The sequence below is a fragment of the Alexandromys fortis genome, unplaced genomic scaffold, assembly GCF_014885135.2.
Source record: "Alexandromys fortis isolate MF-2015 unplaced genomic scaffold, M_Fortis_MF-2015_v1.1 scaffold_1, whole genome shotgun sequence".
In the NCBI taxonomy this organism is placed as follows: Eukaryota; Metazoa; Chordata; class Mammalia; order Rodentia; family Cricetidae; genus Alexandromys; species Alexandromys fortis.
In genome coordinates this window covers 28810619-28828324 of record NW_026067927.1, presented here as the reverse complement: position 1 = coordinate 28828324, position 17706 = coordinate 28810619, and the positions used below count along the sequence as shown (strand labels likewise).

The following is a 17706-nucleotide window of genomic DNA, read 5'->3' as shown; positions in this document are numbered from 1 at the left end:
TCCTTGGCTTTCTTTTGACTGGTTGTATGCTGGGATATGTGCTTATAGCCTTCACTTGAGTCGTGTGCTTGAAGGTCATGTTCTCATGACTCTAGATGTGCAGGGGAAAGCAGCCTTCAGTTTTGTTTTGACTCAGTGTTGACTGATTTGGAGGTAGACTAGCCATGTGTATGTGTGCATGTGTGTGGTAGAGGTGTTACGCCTGAAACCACAGTACTGGTCTCAGGGTGGGTCCCAGGCTCTCAGGGCACGAAACTTTTACTGCTGAAACACTAGTCTCTCTTGGAGAATTACCATTTAGCAAGAGGCTAAAGATAGGTGGATAGAAACAAACAACCTCTCCTGGGGGTAAAGAACATGAAAGGAGCACCTTGCTGATGTAAAAACTTAACCATGTTCTTTTTTACTTGCTTCTTTTTCTTTTCCTTTTCTTTTGGCCTCGAACTCACAGAGATCCACCTGCCTCTGCCTCCCGAGTGCTGGGATTAAAGGCATGGGCCACCACTGCCCATTTATTTATTTTTTTGAGACAGGGTTTCTCTGTATAACAGTCCTCACTGTCCTAGAACTTGCTTTGTAGACCAGGATGGCCTTGAACTCACAGATCTGTAACTCTCTCCTGTCTACCAGTTTCCAAATAACCACTCTGAGGCTTACTTAATATTAATTATAAACTGTTTGGCTTGTTATTACAGGCTTATTATTAACTAGCTCTTCTTCCTTCCTTCTGTCCTTCCGTCCCTCCTCCCTGTAGTTTTAGAGGCGGTCCTAGAACTAGCCCTTGTAGATCAGGCTGACTTCCAATAGAACTCACAGAGATCCGCCTGCCTCTGCCTCCTGGGATTAAAGATGTGCCTCACCACTGCCCGGCTTAAATTACCAATTTCTATTAGTTTATATTTTACCATGAGACTTGTGGCTTGTTACTTTACATCTTGCTTCTCTAGCGGCTCCTGGCAGCTCTTCGACTCCGCCTTCCTTTTTCTTTTGCATCTGTTTAGGTTAAAAGCATGTGCCACCATTGCCCTGTCTAATCATGTTCTGATGTGCTCTGCTTAGTTCAGGATGCCCACACTAACCCATCATGTTGGCAGCAAAACAACAGGTAATGAAGGCACTCACCAAATGTTAGTTCTGTGTCTGAGATGATACAGCCTTAAACTGGGTAGTTCTTTTGTGGTGCTGGGGCCTTGTCCATGTTAGGTAACTGTTCTACTATAGAGGCACACTTTAGCCTTTGTTTTCCGAGACAGTGGCTCACTATGTAGCCAGGGTGGGCTTTAAACTTGGGTTGCTGTTGTGTGCTGGTGTTATAGTCCTGTACCACACTCAGACTGCGGGTGTGTCTTCAGTGAAGTTCCCAGTGAAAGGAACAATGCAGTCATCACTGTCAAACAGTTCTACTTTTGTAGGAACCAGGAGTGTTAGGACTTCTGGGAGATGTTGCTATGCAGACAAGGTGGGTGGCTTTGGACTGGACCGTATCCTATGCTGCCTTGGGCCATCTTGATGTGAGGTTAGAGGCATAGCTATTCTACACTTGTTTGAGAATGGACAGCCATTTTTGGAACATTTTCTCAAATGTTAAACTTACTTGTTCAAAGCACTATGCATGTTGCTTTTAACATATCTGAAAAGCTTTATTTTTATGCTATGAGAGTTCTGTGTAATTTACCACTAAAGCACACAAAAAGCATGTTTGAAGGATGTGGTTTCTCATTGGGAAAAGAGCAAATGTTTATATGTAGCATAGATCACATGTTCCTCAGCTGAGCATCTTATTCCTACATGCTTGCTAGCAGGGAGCTAGTCATTTTCTACACAAAGCAATTTTATCAGACTGTCAAGAGCAGCTTCAATTCCAAGTACTCCTAGTAGGCTTCGGAAACTCAGAGGAGCAGTTTCTATGATCTTGTTCTTGTCCAGCTCCAGGGCTGTGAAGAAAACACACCTGGTAAGAAACCTTATAGTGCCTGTCTAATAAGATCTTTTCCCCCCAATAGCCATACAGTGGGATGCCCTAGAGACAGGGTGGAGAAGACCAAAGAGTGCTGTCACCAGTAACTTTTGAGGCAGAGAAAATGCCTTGCTCCACACGTCTGCAAGGCCTCAGGACAGTAGTCCTCTCATGTGCTGTTTGGTGGTTACTGATTGAAGTATTTCAAAAGGTGATCTACAAAGTACATTAATGACAGTTTCAACTTTGATTCTTCCCATGTAAACCCAGATAAGACACTCAGATGGCTTTGTTGGGTATACTGAGAAGTCTTCCGGTAAGGGTGCCTGTAAACATGGAATCCTACCTCGCTCTGGGACTTTGGTGAGAAGATCCAGCTTCGGAAAAACCTTCCCTTCCTCATCTATTTGTATCTTCCAAACAATCACCAGTTCAAACCTGGAAAAAGGCAATATTTGGTGCTTTTGGAATTGGGAAAGATTAGCCTCTGAGCATATGGTTTCTGCTGGCCAGGATCACCTTCTCCTAAAGACTTCTCCCCTCAGAGGAAACCGTGTAGGAAAGCGTATGATAGATCTGGGGGTCAATTTGGAAACTTGGGCCACAGCAACACTTTGTACCCACACCATGGCCAACACCAATGTGATAAGTAATGGGACAGGCAACAGGACGTTCCTGGAAAATGATCTGAAATGGTTAGAAATCTGCACACGCTTTTTTCATGGTTGGAATTTTCTTATTCTAGGAGCAGCCCATGTGCCATATGGCAGGAGAAACAAATGAATAGCCCAAACCCTCAGGACCCGAGGAATACAGTCAGAACTCCACACTAGAGGATGAGGCATGAGAAGTGAACTGCAACCCCATGACAAAGACCAGCTCCAGCAGCCTGTGTAAGGATCTAGGTCCTGAAGAACATGCAGGCACATTTGTGAGCACAAAGGCAGAAGAAGGAAAGCAGGAGTGACAGTGGCTGTGGGCGAGTGCTGCCAAGAGTCTAGGTGCCCAGTGTAGAACTGCACCTGTTTATTTTGGCTTCTCTGAGGCTCTGATGACCTCTGGCTTCCTGCTTCTGCCTCTGTCATACCAGCAGACACACACACACACACACACACACACACACACACACACACACACACACCTACCTACCTCTACCTTCTTGGCTATACATATACAAAGGCCCTTGCTGCCCAAGGCCAGCATTTAGCTCCTCCAGCCCTGCACTCCTTCCTACTTTCTCTCTTCCTTCATGGCCACATAGCAGTCCATCTGCCCACTGTTTGGTATCTGCTGTGATTCCACCTATTTATCCATGGGATACTCTTTAATCTTCCTTAGGTAATTTCTTAGCCTCTCTTATGGACAGTCCTGGTCCCAGAACCTCTTGCTGCACAGACTTACCCTGGCTGTCTGGCACTGTGGATCTCCATGCAGTGGGAACAGGTGCCCTCCGAGAGGAACACACTATCTGGATACTTCTCCTGCATGTGAAAATAAATGGTTACAGTCTGATCCATCTAGAAGAAATAGCATCCTGAAAACCAGGAGAAACATTCTGAAGCCTGAGATGAAAGTGTTATATGTGCTATTCACTGGTGCCCACTCCTGTCCTCACCTATTTTGCCACCCCAGGAGCTCATGGCTATCCCTTTCCTGAGATCTCACAATATCACTGTACAGCTTCATTTTCAATTTATTTCTATTTCCGCCTGTCTACCACTTGGGATGACTACTTGCCTCAAGACTTGGATGAGCACCACAGCCTTTTGAGTTGAGGCTCATGTGGGTACTGGTTGCTATCCTGCTTCAGCAGATGCACCAACCTGTCTATCCTCACAACTCACCCAGATAAGCTTCTGCTCGAATCCTTAACATGAGCTAGGCCCCACCCAGCTGCCTATACTGTAGTGGAGGTATCAGGCTCCCTGGTTGCAGTGTTAATGTCTATAGAGAACAGGAATGGGTTGAATGTCACAGATTTCCTCAGATAGTATGACTGCTCTGGACATGTCTGCATGCTAGTTTTCCACAGCAAAACCTAGGAGGCTCTAGCATATTAGAACTGATACACTCATTTATATTCACCATGACAACAAAGTTTGTTTTCCAGGTATTTGAATGAAAGACAGATATAACTGATGTACATAGCAGTGGCCTTGTTGTCTGCTCTTGTGAAAAGAGACTATAGGGTTAGAGGATGAAGAACAAAGTCGAAGTTGCCCTCATCATGCGATTTTAGGCTTCAAGACCACCTTTGAAAGGTCCTTCCATGTATCCCCTCAGTGCCCGAAGAAGAGATGCTTCCCAGGTGATACATAAGTCAAGCAAGGACTGTAAGGTACAGCTGTTCCCGGGGCAGACAGAGAGCCACTGTCACCATAGGCTAGGGCTGGGACTTGGGGCAGATCCTTCTAGGACTGTATAGACTGGCTGGATTAAAGCAGTCTGGGTCCATCAAATAAGGTTTCATGGGGACAAAGATGTATTACTACTTCTGGGTAAGCCACTTCTGGCATGGAAAGCCAAGGCCGCCAGCATCTATGCGTGCAGCCACCAACAGAGAGCACATCCAGACACCAAAGCTGGGGTGGACTGGTGTACTTTACAGATAATTACTAATTTCAGCAAGACAAGTTTTTAGGAGAAAAATGTATACCTAAGTGATTTCCGTGGAAAGTGTTGGTTGATGTTTAAACCTCAGGCTCTTCTAAATTAATAACAACTGTTTGAGGAACGTAAAGGAGTTGTGTGTGAACGTGGCAGTTCAGCTTCCAGACTCTGCTTGGCAGCAGAACATGAGGCTCAAGGGAGTACTGGGGCTTGGGCTGGCTCCAAGGTGGGGCCTGAGGCTTGGCCTCCAAGCAGGAGGGAACTGATCTCCATTCCATAGGCCCCTCTGCCACATGAGTAAAAGGAAGACAAATTAGATGCTTTCACTAAAAAGTATACTCTTAGCTTTTATAATTTAGACAGCAATACTGACATCAGGCAGAGGGCAGGCATTCAAATGTATTTCTGGAAAGCTGGGGACTGCAAAAGCTTCTTCCATGTAAGTTAAGGTTGCTGCATTTAGCCAGCTTTATTCCTTGCCTGATCAACTCTAGAACAAAGTGAAGAGTGGGAAGGAATTAAAGCTGACAGAAACCTTATTACAATCACTAATACAAGGGCTATTTTTCCCTTAAATAATTTATTTTTATTTTATGTAAATTGGTGTTTTAACAATTGGTCTGTGTGAGGTGCTGGATCCCCTAGAATTGGAATTATAGACAGTTGGGAGCTGCCATGTGGGTGTGGGGGAGACAGTGCTTTTACCCTTTGAGTCATCTCTCCAGCTCCAGAAGTGCCACTCTTTTTTTTGGATTTTCGAGACAAGGTTTCTCTGTGGCTTTGGAGCCTGTCCTAGAACTAGCTCTTGTAGACCAGGCTGGCCTCGAACTCACAGAGATCCGCCTGTCTCTGCCTCCCGAGTGCTGGGATTAAAGGCGTGCGCCACCACCGCCTGGCCAGAAGTGCCATTCTTAATGACAAAGGCATAGGAGACTTTTGAGGGAAAGGCAGAAGAGCTGTGATAAATGATCAAACTATGTAAAATGATCCTGAAGACGGAGACCAGCTAGTTTTTGTTTTTATTATTTGTCCAGACAGGGTTTCTCCATGTAGCCCTGGCTCTCCTGGAACTCACTTTGTAGACCAGGCTGGCCTCAAACTTGAAATCGACCTTGCTCTGCCTCTTCTGAGTGCACAGGGATTAAAGGTATGCACTGCCACCTCCCAACTGCAATCAGCTAGTTTTAAGAGTGACAGGAAACTTGAGATTCACTGTATTTGACTTTGATAAGGAAGGACTAAGTAGGCAGGGAGGAGTTAATCATGGTCTGAAAACGCAGGGATGTCCACATTGTATCTTAGAGTGTGTTCCACGAAAACCAGTAAGACAATAAAAATGTTCATCAGAAACCATCCACCCAGTCTGCAAGCAACACATTTTTTCCATCAGTAAAGCCAAGGCCCAGACATGGGAAACACCTGGCCTGGCTCTGGAAGGACAATCTTGGACATGCTCTGTCTAGTGCAAAGGTGTGTTTTGCATGTCACCAGAAGCTCTGCTGTATAGAGGATAATAGAAGCCTGTCTGGGGAAGGCTGAGTTATGGAGGTGGCTATTAGAGGGGCCTCATGCTTACTAACCAGCTGGCTCTTGTGCTTCCACCCTAGGGCCTCAAACTCTTCAGAAGTCCTGGGCCTGAGAGGACTGAGGAATGTTGAGTCTGTGTTTACTCAGCTGGGTGCCATATGGAGGAATTTGCATGGAAAAACAAAGCAAAACCCTGATGTTTATGATAGAGATGGGGTGGGGTGCTGGCCATCCAGCCGTTTCACACCCAGGGTACTGAGGCACTGGCTGACTGGAGTGCAGACGAGCTATATTTTAACAGAGCTTTGTAAGGCTGCCTGTGCTGTGCTGCAGCCATACTGGCTCAATACTGTAGAAGAGTGACAACATCACCTCCCCTCTACTGTGTTTCCATGGGAGCCAATAGCAATTTTCTATGGACAGTTTGGGCATCACAGATATCAGCTGACTTCAAAAGATTATGCCTGAACAACTGAATGATTAAAACAAAAATTCATCAAAATGCACAAATATAGCATATTAAAACAACTAGAACACACAATTTTAGTATATGCCCAAGATGGTACAACTATACCATTTTCTAGTTCCCAAATGTTTTCATTTACTCTGTAAAGAAACTCTGTGCCTTTAGGTGTTGTCCCCAGCACAGAATTAGATAAACACTAACATTTTTTGTTACCGATTTCCTGTTCTGGACATTTTAGACAAGTAGACCCCTATAGTATGAACTTTTTTTGTGTGTGACAGGTTTTTATTTAATATATTTTCAAGACCTACTCACTACCTTAAATTACTACAATGTATCTGCTTATTAACCAATAGATAGATACATGGTTTGTTTTTACCATTGGCCTACTGGAAATAATACTATGAGCACATTACCATTACTTTTTTTTTTTTTTTCAGAGTCTTTATAGTCCTGGCTGCCCTGGAATTCACTATGTAGATCATGAGGGCCTCATACTCAGAGATATCCGTTTGTCTCTGCTTCCAGAGTGATTAAAGGTCTCCCATGTTTGGCTCTATCATTATTTAGAAACACGGTTTCATACTGTAGCTCTGTCTGGCCTGGAACTAATCATTATATACACAAGGTTGGCCTTGAAATCACAGAAATCGGCCCTGCTTTTGCCCCACAGGTGCTGGGATTAAAGGAGTTTATTTAGTTCAAATGGTGTGTATGTGTTTACTCATATGTATGTATGTAGGTACCTGTGGAGACTGGAGTTACAGGTAGTTTTGAGCCATCTGATAGGACTGCTAGGAACCAACCGGGTCCTCTAAAAGAACACTACACACTTTTAACCACTAAGTCATCATCTCTCCAGCTTCTTGTATGCATCTTGTGTGAACATCTAATTTCATATCTCTTGGTTATACACCTCAGGAAAGCTGCCAAGTCATGTGATTGATAGCATTGTTAGCCACTGGATGAGCTACTAAACTTTACTGGTTGAGGATTTCCTTTTCTATTCCTTTAGCAGCTAGGTTTTGATTTCTTTACATCTTTGCCAACTATTACCTACCAAACATTCTTTGAAATAATTATAGTCATCCTATCAGCTGTGAGGCAATATTCTAGAGTCACTTCTCAGATATGACACTCAAATTATCGCTCTAGCCCCATAGTGGCTCCCTCAATCAAAATATCTCTATCCTTGCTCTTGGTCTCTGCCCTTCTCCCATCTTGACTGTCCCCTTCCCTCAAGTTCTCTCCCTACTCCCAATTTTGTCAGGACATCTTGTCTATTGCCCCTTTCTCTTAGGGTTTACCTTGTTACTTAGCTTCTCTAGGGTCGTGGTATAGGCTTGTTATCCTTTGCTTTACAGCTAGTATCCACTTATGGAGTGAGTACATGTTCATCAGAATTATTTCCCACCTTCCTTGCTGAGATTACAAGTGTGTACTACCACACATGTTCAACTTTTTATTTTAATAGTTTATTATTTTATTACTTTTGAGACAGGGTTTCTCTGTAGCTTTGGGGCCTGTCCTAGCACTCATTCTGTAAACCAGGCTGGCCTCGAACTCACAGACTTCTGTCTCTGCCTCCTGAGTGCTGCGATTAAAGGTGTACGCTACCACCACCTGGCTATGTGCAGCTTTTAAAAAAACAGATTTATTTATTTTTTATTTATGTGTATGGGTGTTTTGCTTGCATGTGTGTACCACATGCATGCCTGATGTCCATATAGGTCAGGAGAGGGCATTCAGATTCCCTAGGCTTAGAGTTGCAAATGCAGATGGTTGGTAGACAGGATATTTTGGTGTAGCTCTGGCTGTCCTGGAACTAATCCTGCAGTTCAGGCTGGCCTCTGCTTCCCAAGTGCTGGGATTAAAGGTGTGTGCTACCACATTTGTAAGAGAATGTGTGTTCTGGGTCCTCATACTTGTATAACAAGTACTTTACCAAATACACCATTCCCAAGGCCATATTTATATATGATTCTTAAAATTAGCTCTTTGGCAAACTTTTGTTATGTTCTATGAGAAAGGAGACCAACTTTATCCTCTGGCCTATAAACCATTCCAGAACCAACTGTTGAGTCCTTTTGCTTCCTTTTCATTGTCTAGGCTCTGTTTACATTTCAGTCACTCACTATTTTGAAAGCTGGCCTTTTACAAAGAGACACATGCTCAGTAAGCTTCTACTATGGTCAATACGCTCTTGATTTCTCAGGAACTGATGCTAGGACAAGGGAGCATCTTCATATAAAAAGGAATCTCAGCCTGCCTCACACTATACATACACAAAAGTTTAAGTGAATGGGTGAGTCAGATGTAAACCTGAAGAGCCATGGGAGAAGATCCGCCAGAGATGTATCAGTTACAGAGTGAAAAGTAGTGAGTACAGGAGACATAAAATTGTCTCTGGTAAGCTGGTTTCATCATAACTGGAAACTCTTAAAAAGTCATTGTGAAGACAGGGCTGCTTTAGACTGAGTGAAATTATTAACAAGAAGATGTGTAAAGAATATTTATGCTGGGCAGTGGTGGCGTACATCTTTAATCTCAGCACTCAGGAGGTAGAGGCAGGCAGACTTCTGTGAGTTCAAAGCCAACCTGAACTACAGAGTTAGTTCCAAAACAGCCAAGGCTACACAGAGAAACCTTGTCTTGAAAAACAAAAACAACAAAACTACAACTGCTGGATAACAGCTGGATGTAGTGATACACACCTATAATCTTATTAGCCTTCCTACCACCTGGATTACACGTTTAATGCTAGCCTGGATTGGCACTGTCTCAAAACGAAGGACAAACAATCCACTTTTAAATGACCAACAAAGGATAAAGGTAACCAAATAAGAATATGGCAGGAAAGGAGCTTCCCTGACTAGACAGCAAATGCAGATTTAAACCGCAGTCAAGATGACTGACAATGGAGTTTTGATAGAATCCCACTTAGGCCATGGTGACTGCTGGAATCCTAGGAGGCCAGCACAGCCTCTCTGCCAGCGATCATGGGCCTTGGTTCCAAGCTTAGTCATTTGTTGGCTGGGTAACTTTGAGAAATCACTTTTAAACCATCAGCAGCAGCAGCAGCTGTTGTTTAATTTGAAATAGCTTTGAGTTGACAAACTGCATGTGGACATGGAACTGCTGCCTTCATACTCTTCCTCACCCTGCACACACAGTGCTTCCCTCAAGGACACTTACTCTGAACTGCTCAAGTCAGAACATGTCCCCTTCTTCTCCTTGGTCCCTTCAGACCCCAACACAAACCCTATATTACATCTTGATGGCTTAGGTGTAGCAGCTGGCACCTGTGGTTCATTCTGGCTCTACTACCGCACCCAGAAGCAATAGCAACCACTATGAGGGCAGCCAGGAGAGGCGTTCTGTTTCTGATGTTTCTGCCTTGGGGGCTGGCTCTCCACCTTTCTTCCTAACTGTAGCAGCATCCAGTCCCTTGCTCATGACCTATAGCTTGCTAGGATTATTATTTACCATGGTCCTCATTTTCCCGTCAGAACCTGCTCCTAGGTTGGCCTCAAACTCACAGAGATCCACCTGCCTCTGCCTCCCAAGTGCTGGGATTAAAGGCGTGCACCACCACGGTCCAGCCTTGCTCTTTAGTTCTTATTGGAAAAAACTGGTGTTATAGGTTGTGGCTCATGTTGCACCCCTACCCCCGTTGTGGAAATAAGGAGTTGATAGGATTTAGTAGCCAGACAGCCTCGTTCTTAGTTTCACTACAGCTTCTGTGTGGAGAGAGTAAGGAAAGGCGCACTCATACACACCAACAGCCATTTCTGTACCCGTCTCTGCACACAGATGCTCCAAACAGGTATGATCTCTGGTGGACACTCCTTTTCATGTTGGTGAATCCACAGGCTCAAGACTAAGAAGCTTCAACAGAACGGAGAGAGAGGTAAAGAGTGTGTCTGCCTAAAGACATCTCTTCTTCTCTTGTTTGACTATTTCCCAAACATCACCCGTAGCTCTGAGGTTCTAAAGTCACTTGTGCAGAGACAAAGAAAGATACTGACTTCAAGTAAAAAATTCTAAATACTGACAGTGGACACAGCGTAGCATCCACATGACAAGAGTCATCTGACTCTGGGCCTAGGCAAGGCTGGCAGGTACCATGATCCTTTTAGTCAGTGTGGCATGTGGATCAGGCTCACACTTGTGTGCTGTGTTTTGGATTGCCACTATAGCAAGCAAAGGCTTAGCAATTCTAGAGGAACTCTGGAGAAGAAATCCTCTTACCACAGTCTTCTGAACTGACCAAACCAACCCCTCCAGCATTAGAAGCCCATTTTGGAAATGTTCAGATTAGCACAACCACCCAAATGCTGACTCCGCCCCTGGCTGACAGATGTACAGAGGGTGTGAGTCCTTTGATTACATAAAGAATGGAAAGACTATCCGTGAACTTTAAGCCATTTTCTCTAGAACTGTATTTTTTCAAGTAAACATTCCATGAAGCAGTACAAATAAAGTTGAATGAAGTAGCTTTGTTGCCAGATTATATCCTCCAAATCATATTATCCTAACTTCCTGAACTTGGTCCTGTAATCTGAGATACAAAACCAGTGGCCCAAGCACAAAGTCTGCACCAGGTTTTCTGGGTTGTAAGATCAATGGGGCACAGCTGCTCACTGGTTCACCTCCCTCATCTGATTCTTAACAGAGGTCTGATGTTATCAGGAAAGGAAGCAGGGCATTGAGAAAGATCCTCTCAGGACAACTGATAGACCCATCCACAAAAATAATAGAGGAGGTCCATGATGAATACTGCCTATCCAGAGGGCCTTCATAAACATACACTAAGTGTTGCCCAGAGAAGCAAACAACTAGAACAATCTCTATTCCAGGCTCATGGCTACGAACCCACGACAGTCATAATGACATCACAGCACCAAGGTTATGAGCAAACCCCCAAAGCTCCAGGGAACCCTGCCCAGCCTAGGTGTGACTTTTCATCTAACCCTGCAGATGGCTTGGAACCTTATCAGGGATTGTTGCCAAACATTTTCCAAGTGCAGAACCCAAAGGATAGGTCCTACTTCCACAATGCTGCTCTCTTCCACCGTCTATTTCAGATTTCAGAAGAACTGGAGTTTAGATTTGGAAGAGATTTACTACATTGGAGTATATTGTGACAACATTTTTAAAATAAAGACTTGGGGAATTTTAATAAGAACAAGAAAGTAAACACGAGCAACCAGCTGGTGGCACTAGGGTAAAGGAGAGTAAAGGCTAAGCTAAAACTGTACAAAGGAGACTACAGGCTGAAGGTCACACATCCCATGCCCTCCTGGGATGAGCTCTGTATGGCTTCCAGGCTAAGGACAGTTGAAAAAACTCAAAGGACTTAAAGATACATGAAAATGACCTGAAAGTCAACCACAAGTACTCACAATGATACCTCATCGGTACAATTACACATGTTCACTGATACTTGCTACGGTGGTGGAACTCATGAGGTGGGTGTCTTGGTCACTGTCCTGCTGCTGTGAAGACACCATGATCAAGGCAGCTCTTATAAAGGAAACCTTGAATTAGGGCTGTTTACAGTTTCAGAGGCTTAGTCTCTTATCATCATGCTGGGAGCATGGCGGCACATAGACATGGTGCTGGAGAAATAGCTGAGAGTTATACATCCCGATCTGCAGGCATCAGGGAGAGAGAACTGGGCCTAGCACAGGCTTTGGAAACCTCAAAGCCCATTCCCAACAAGGTCACACCTCCTATTCCTCAAATAGTGTTACACCAAGATAACTATGGCAACCTTTCTTATTCAAACCACCACAGCGGTTGAGAGGCAGGACAGAAAACAGGGTGAATTAAGAGGAAGGGAAAGCTTCCCTTCATCCTGGGATTAAGACTGTGCTTCCCACTGTCTCAGGACTAAGAAACTTCAACAGAACTAGTGAGAAAGTTTGCCTTCCTAAAGACATCTCAAACATGGATGCTGAAAACCATGCTTACTTAGGGCCAAAATGTTTGTGGCCTTGCGTTTAACCATATTAGCACTTCGCTTAATCTTTAAATTTTATTGTAATTTATATCTCTTCAGCAGTATAATTTAGAAAGTCACAGAATCATTCGTTCCTGTAGCCATTGTAATAATACCTTATTATGACTCTTAAGAAGCCCACAGTCCTGTCTGGGGTGTGCACCTCTAGAAGTCTATGTGAAAAATCTGAAGCTCATACTATCTCTTTTCTTTTTACCTCACTTTCTAGCTTGTTCTTGAATTCTTTATGCAGTCAAAGATCTGGCTTTCCTGACTGGAGGTCCCAAAGAAAGAACAACCCAGGCTTTGGTCGCAGTGCTGGTCTAATGCTCCAATTGCTGTTGACAAGTACAGAGGCCCCTTGACCAAGAAGCACTTTGAGTCACTGTAGCCTTGTGTGGAAGGCAGGGACTCAGAAAACACGGTCCATTGAAGGGTATTTCTTGGGAGGAGCCTCTGTCAATCTAGGCAGTATGCTCCTGAGATTCAGATCTGCCAACTAGAGGCTAGAAATAGCCCTTGCCTTGGGATTGAGACCATGTTCTGCGGACAAAGTCTAGAGTGAACCATACCCTTTTCTCCATGTTTTCTTCTGAGAACTGGCCCTGGAAGGCTCATCAAAGTACAACCCCTTACTGCAGCCATTGGGGTGGCACAGGACACTCAAGGATATTTGGAGCAGGAGCTCTGTTTGGCCTGTCAACAGCAGTCCACAAGCCTAAAATGGACTTTCTTTCCTTGTAACATCCCACTACAGGTGCCATTTCTGTGCCTTTTAATTGTTACAAAGTGGTTCTCAATCCCCAGGATGAAGTTCTTTTGTCTCTATAACCATTCGTTTCTACTTAATAGTCTTCAGGCTTTGGGGGCAAAAGTTTCTCAAAAGGGGCCTTGATATTTATATTTCTTCTATGTTAGTTTACAATCTTTGATACAGTGATTTCTTGATTTTTTTTTTTGTGAGGAGGAAAGATGGTGTATCAAGTTAGCTCGTGAACACCTTATAGGTGTCTTATAGTGATATTTTGTTTATGATCTAACATATAAAACTTGTCTGAAGATCAGAGAGTAAAAACAGCCACACTAGTCAGCCATATAGGCCAGGCGGTGGTGGCACACACCTTTAATCTCAGAAGCTACACTACTTAGTCATAGAGGCCAGGTGCTTGTGGTGCATGCCTTTAATTCCAGCACTAGAGAGGAATATAAGGCGGGATGAGACAGGAACTTGTTCTCTTTCAGTCTGAAGATTTCATAGAGGTAAGAGCTCTCTAGTGGTTGACTGCTTTGCTTCTCTGATCTTTCAGCTTGAACTCCAATATCTCTCTGGGTTTTTATTAGTTAAGCTACAGTGTCGTGGGTTCTGACCTCCCTGGTGATAGGGTGAGAGACCTAAAGTTGCTTTTTCTATGACACAGTAAACAGTATGCCCATAAAGAAAACAAGTTCTCTCTTCTGCTCCACTTTCTCATTTACAACCACACCAGACACTCATAGAGGGTTTTGAACTAGAATTCACTTTATCTTTGGTAGCATCTGGGGATGAAGCCCACCTCCTACCCTTTGTGTTCCCCTCCTCTTGGTTTCTTCAGGTAATAGGAGATCAGAGCTGGTCCTGGTCTTAGCCTGCCTGAAGAAACAGGGCCCCTGTGGTTTTCCAAATGCGTATGTTCAAACAGTTCCATCTCAAATCAATTTGAAAATGTTTATTGCTTTTCTCAGAAAGCCAGGAGCTGCTGCTTATGGCACAGATCACAATGTGATCTGATTCAGAAATCAGAAACAGAAGCAACAAAGGGAAGCCAAGTCCTAAAAATGAGCAAACACTGCAATATAATTTCCCAATGGAAGTAATGGGATGGAAAGAGGCTTTTTTCAATGTATGCTTTTGACAGCTTTGTTGAAAATTAAGTGGCTGTGGTGCTATGAGCGTATTTCTGGGTTCCAGATTCTATTATATTAGTCTGTCTGTTTTTGTACCCAGCATCATGAAGTTTTTGTTATTATTGCTCTGTAGTATACTCTGAGGTGATGCATTGTTATGACTTTAGTACTGCTTTTTCTGCTTAGGATTGCTTTGGGTATTAGGAATTTTCATGTGCTTCCATATAAATGTTTTAGTTACTTTTTTTCTAGTTCTGTGAAGAAAATAATTGAAGTTTTAATGTTGATTTCATTGAACCATAGAGCACTTTTCATAATAATCATTTTTACAGTATTCACTCTGCCAACCTATAATCATGGAAGGTTTTCCATCTCCCAGTGTTTTTGTCAATGTTTTCATTGTAGAAGTCCTATCTTCTTGGTTAGGTTTATTTGTGGCCTCCTCCCCAAGTTATTGTGAAAGGTATTTTTATTTGATTTCTTTCCTGGAAAGTTTATTATTGGTATACAAAAAGGCTACTGATTCCTATATGTTGATTTTGTATCCTATAATTTTGTTGAAAGTACTAATCATATCTGAGGAGGGGAGAGAAAATAAGAATGAGTTTAAGTGTGTCATCTAGGGTCTTTTAAACATAGGCTCATGTTTAAACATAGGCTCATGTTGTCTGCAATTGGATACACTGACTTCTTTCTTGCTTTCTTATTTGTATCCCTTTTCTTCCTTTTGTAGATCATAGGTTTTCTAGCTTTCTCGTCCCTCCAGAAACCAGGTCATTTCACCCCACCATTTAACTCTCTGTAGAAAGAAATGACAAGTCACTGCTATGATGGTTGGATCACACAGATCTCAGAGGTAAAGCAACTCTGTAATGGCAAGATAAACCTACAGTTCTATCTACTAAGAATTTCTCACTGTTTCCTGGAAACTGACAAAACCAGAAAATCCCCTTTGTTCTGGGGTGTTCTGAGGAGAACAGAAGGACACATCTCTTCTTTCAGGGTTCCCAGCATCTTATACATGGTGGCTATCTTTCCTAATGCAGCTGCTGTCTGGGTTCTGAAAGGAAGGCTCTCTCCAGCTTCAAGGCCACATCAAGCTATCTCTGGTGGGATGCTGTCTCTCTCATAACTGCTTTCCTACCTCAATGGCTGATCATAGACCCACCTTGGTCAAAACTCTTCTAATCAAGTTCATTCTGGTGTGTATGTTTTTTCAGCTCCTTTTCTGAGCTTGCTGCTCTGACCTGCATTTCACTTAGAGTTTGTCTTATTGTTTTAGCTAAGACTATGAGCACTCTGTTGAGAGTGAGAGGGGGGAGAGAATGTTATGCAGCCTAAGATGGCTTTAAAACTTGAGATTCTCTGCCTTAGTCTCCCAAATGCTGACAACATTATAAGTGTGTGCCACCATGGCCACCTCAACATGGTCAAGGTTTTATATTTTAAGTTATTATTTATTGAGAACTTAATATTTTATGAAATATCAAACTTTTAGAGTCATTATTATTATTGTTATTATTATTATCATTATTTTTCTGAGACAGGGTTTATCTGTTTAACAGCCCTAGCTGTCCTGGAACTTGCTTTGAAGACCAGGCTGGTCTTGAACTCACAGACATCTGCTTATCTCTGTCTCCTGAGTGCTGGGATTAAAGATGTTTGCCACCATGCCTAGCTAAACTGTTTTACAATCATTTTGTAATATAATTCCATGCTATGCTTGTGAATGACTCTGATGGTAGAGGAGATGGCACAAACAAAAACATTTCTGTTGGTAAATGTGATTGCCTTTAAAAAACTTTGTTCATGTATTCTTCATTGAATGCCAACCATTAGTATGAACAAACACCAACCTTAAAAAGCCTGGATCTCAGGGCTGCAGAGATGATTCAGAGGTTAGGATATCACTGCTGCTTTTACGGATGACCTGGATTTGGTTCTCAGAGCCCACATGGTAAAACCAGTTCCAGGGGATCTAATGCCCTTTTCTACCTTCTATGGGTACCAGGCATACATGTGGTACATAGACATATATGAAGGCAAACACTCATACACATAAAATAAAAATCTTAAAAAAATTAAAAGAGCCTGGGGGCTGGAGAGATGGCTCAGTGGTTTAAAGCTCTTGTTGTTCTTGCAGAGGGCTCAGGTTTGACTTCTAATACCTATATGGTGGCTCACAGAGACCTGTAACTATAGTTCTAGGGAACTGGACACCCTTTTCTGACCTCTGCAGGCAACAGACACATATATACATACATAAATACAGGGAAAATATTCATATACATAAAATTTTAAAAGAGCCAAGATATAGTAAAGTTACTTCCTATGCTTTACTTTTTATAAAAACCCATTATCTATGTAAAGGAAGATTATTAAAAAAAGAAAAGGCCCCTCTTGTCTTTTCCTCTTTCCTGCACTGGCAGACCATCATGCTGGGGAAATGTGGGGTGGGGAAGACCCTATCTGCCTTAGAGAGACTGTGAACTTCTATTCTGTCCTGCTCCCTTCTCATCCTTGAGTACAGTGGGAATCTCAGAATTAATGAGCCTTTTTCAAAGCTTTTTCTGGTCTTAACAAGATGCTATCCCCCTGCTTCTTAGCGTCCAATATTTAGTTGTAACTTCCCCTTCTTCTCACTCTTTGCCTATGCATTATGTCTTGGAGACATAGTCTCTGTGAGCCCTGACTGTCCTGAACCTCAAAAAAAATCTACCTGCCTCTTCTTTTCTTAAATTTTGGTTAATAGTTAAGAGAAAAGAAAAGGACTCCTGGGAGAAATAAAGCCAGGTAGGAGGACAGCTTTGGCCACACAGTAAAGGTGAGAGGGCAGGATAAATTTACCCTGTACATAGCAATTCTAGTGCTCAAAGACCTCTTATCTAACCAATCATGTTAGATCTGCCTTTTTGAAGCAAAGATGTAAAACCTCTTTTTAAAATAAGGAAAACATGGCTCACACATGATGTTTTAGTGTCCTGGAGCCAGGATGGAAATAGCAGGCTGAGCTGGGCCCCTGTTTCTGCTTTCCTGTGATACAGTTGAGCTGCCAAGGAGAGTGCAGGAGACAAAAGGGGGAAATTACCAAAGCAGATGCTCCAAGGATGACCGTGAGCTTCTTCCAAGGTCTTTCTCTACTATTGTCATATATGCATTTTATTTTTTAGAAGTTTTACATTAATAGAAAAGCTACCAAGACTGTACAGAGCTTGTATATAAAACCTTACTGGTAGCATCTTCTATTAGTATAGATGG

At 42.9% G+C, this 17706-nt stretch overlaps 1 protein-coding gene across 1 annotated transcript in view; it reads right to left on the bottom strand.

The window, feature by feature from the left end:
• Nucleotides 1-1694: 1694 nt before the first annotated feature.
• The window catches only part of Cenpp (centromere protein P), a 178066-nt gene continuing 162054 nt past the window's right edge, over nt 1695-17706 (bottom strand). Inside the window, exons 6-8 of the mRNA XM_050144468.1 lie at nt 3359-3438; nt 2304-2395; nt 1695-1934 (exon numbers count right to left, since the gene is read on the bottom strand). Of these exons, the coding sequence (XP_050000425.1) occupies nt 1807-1934; nt 2304-2395; nt 3359-3438 (300 nt within the window). The 3' untranslated portion in view covers nt 1695-1806. The remainder of the gene's footprint in view (nt 1935-2303; nt 2396-3358; nt 3439-17706) is intronic.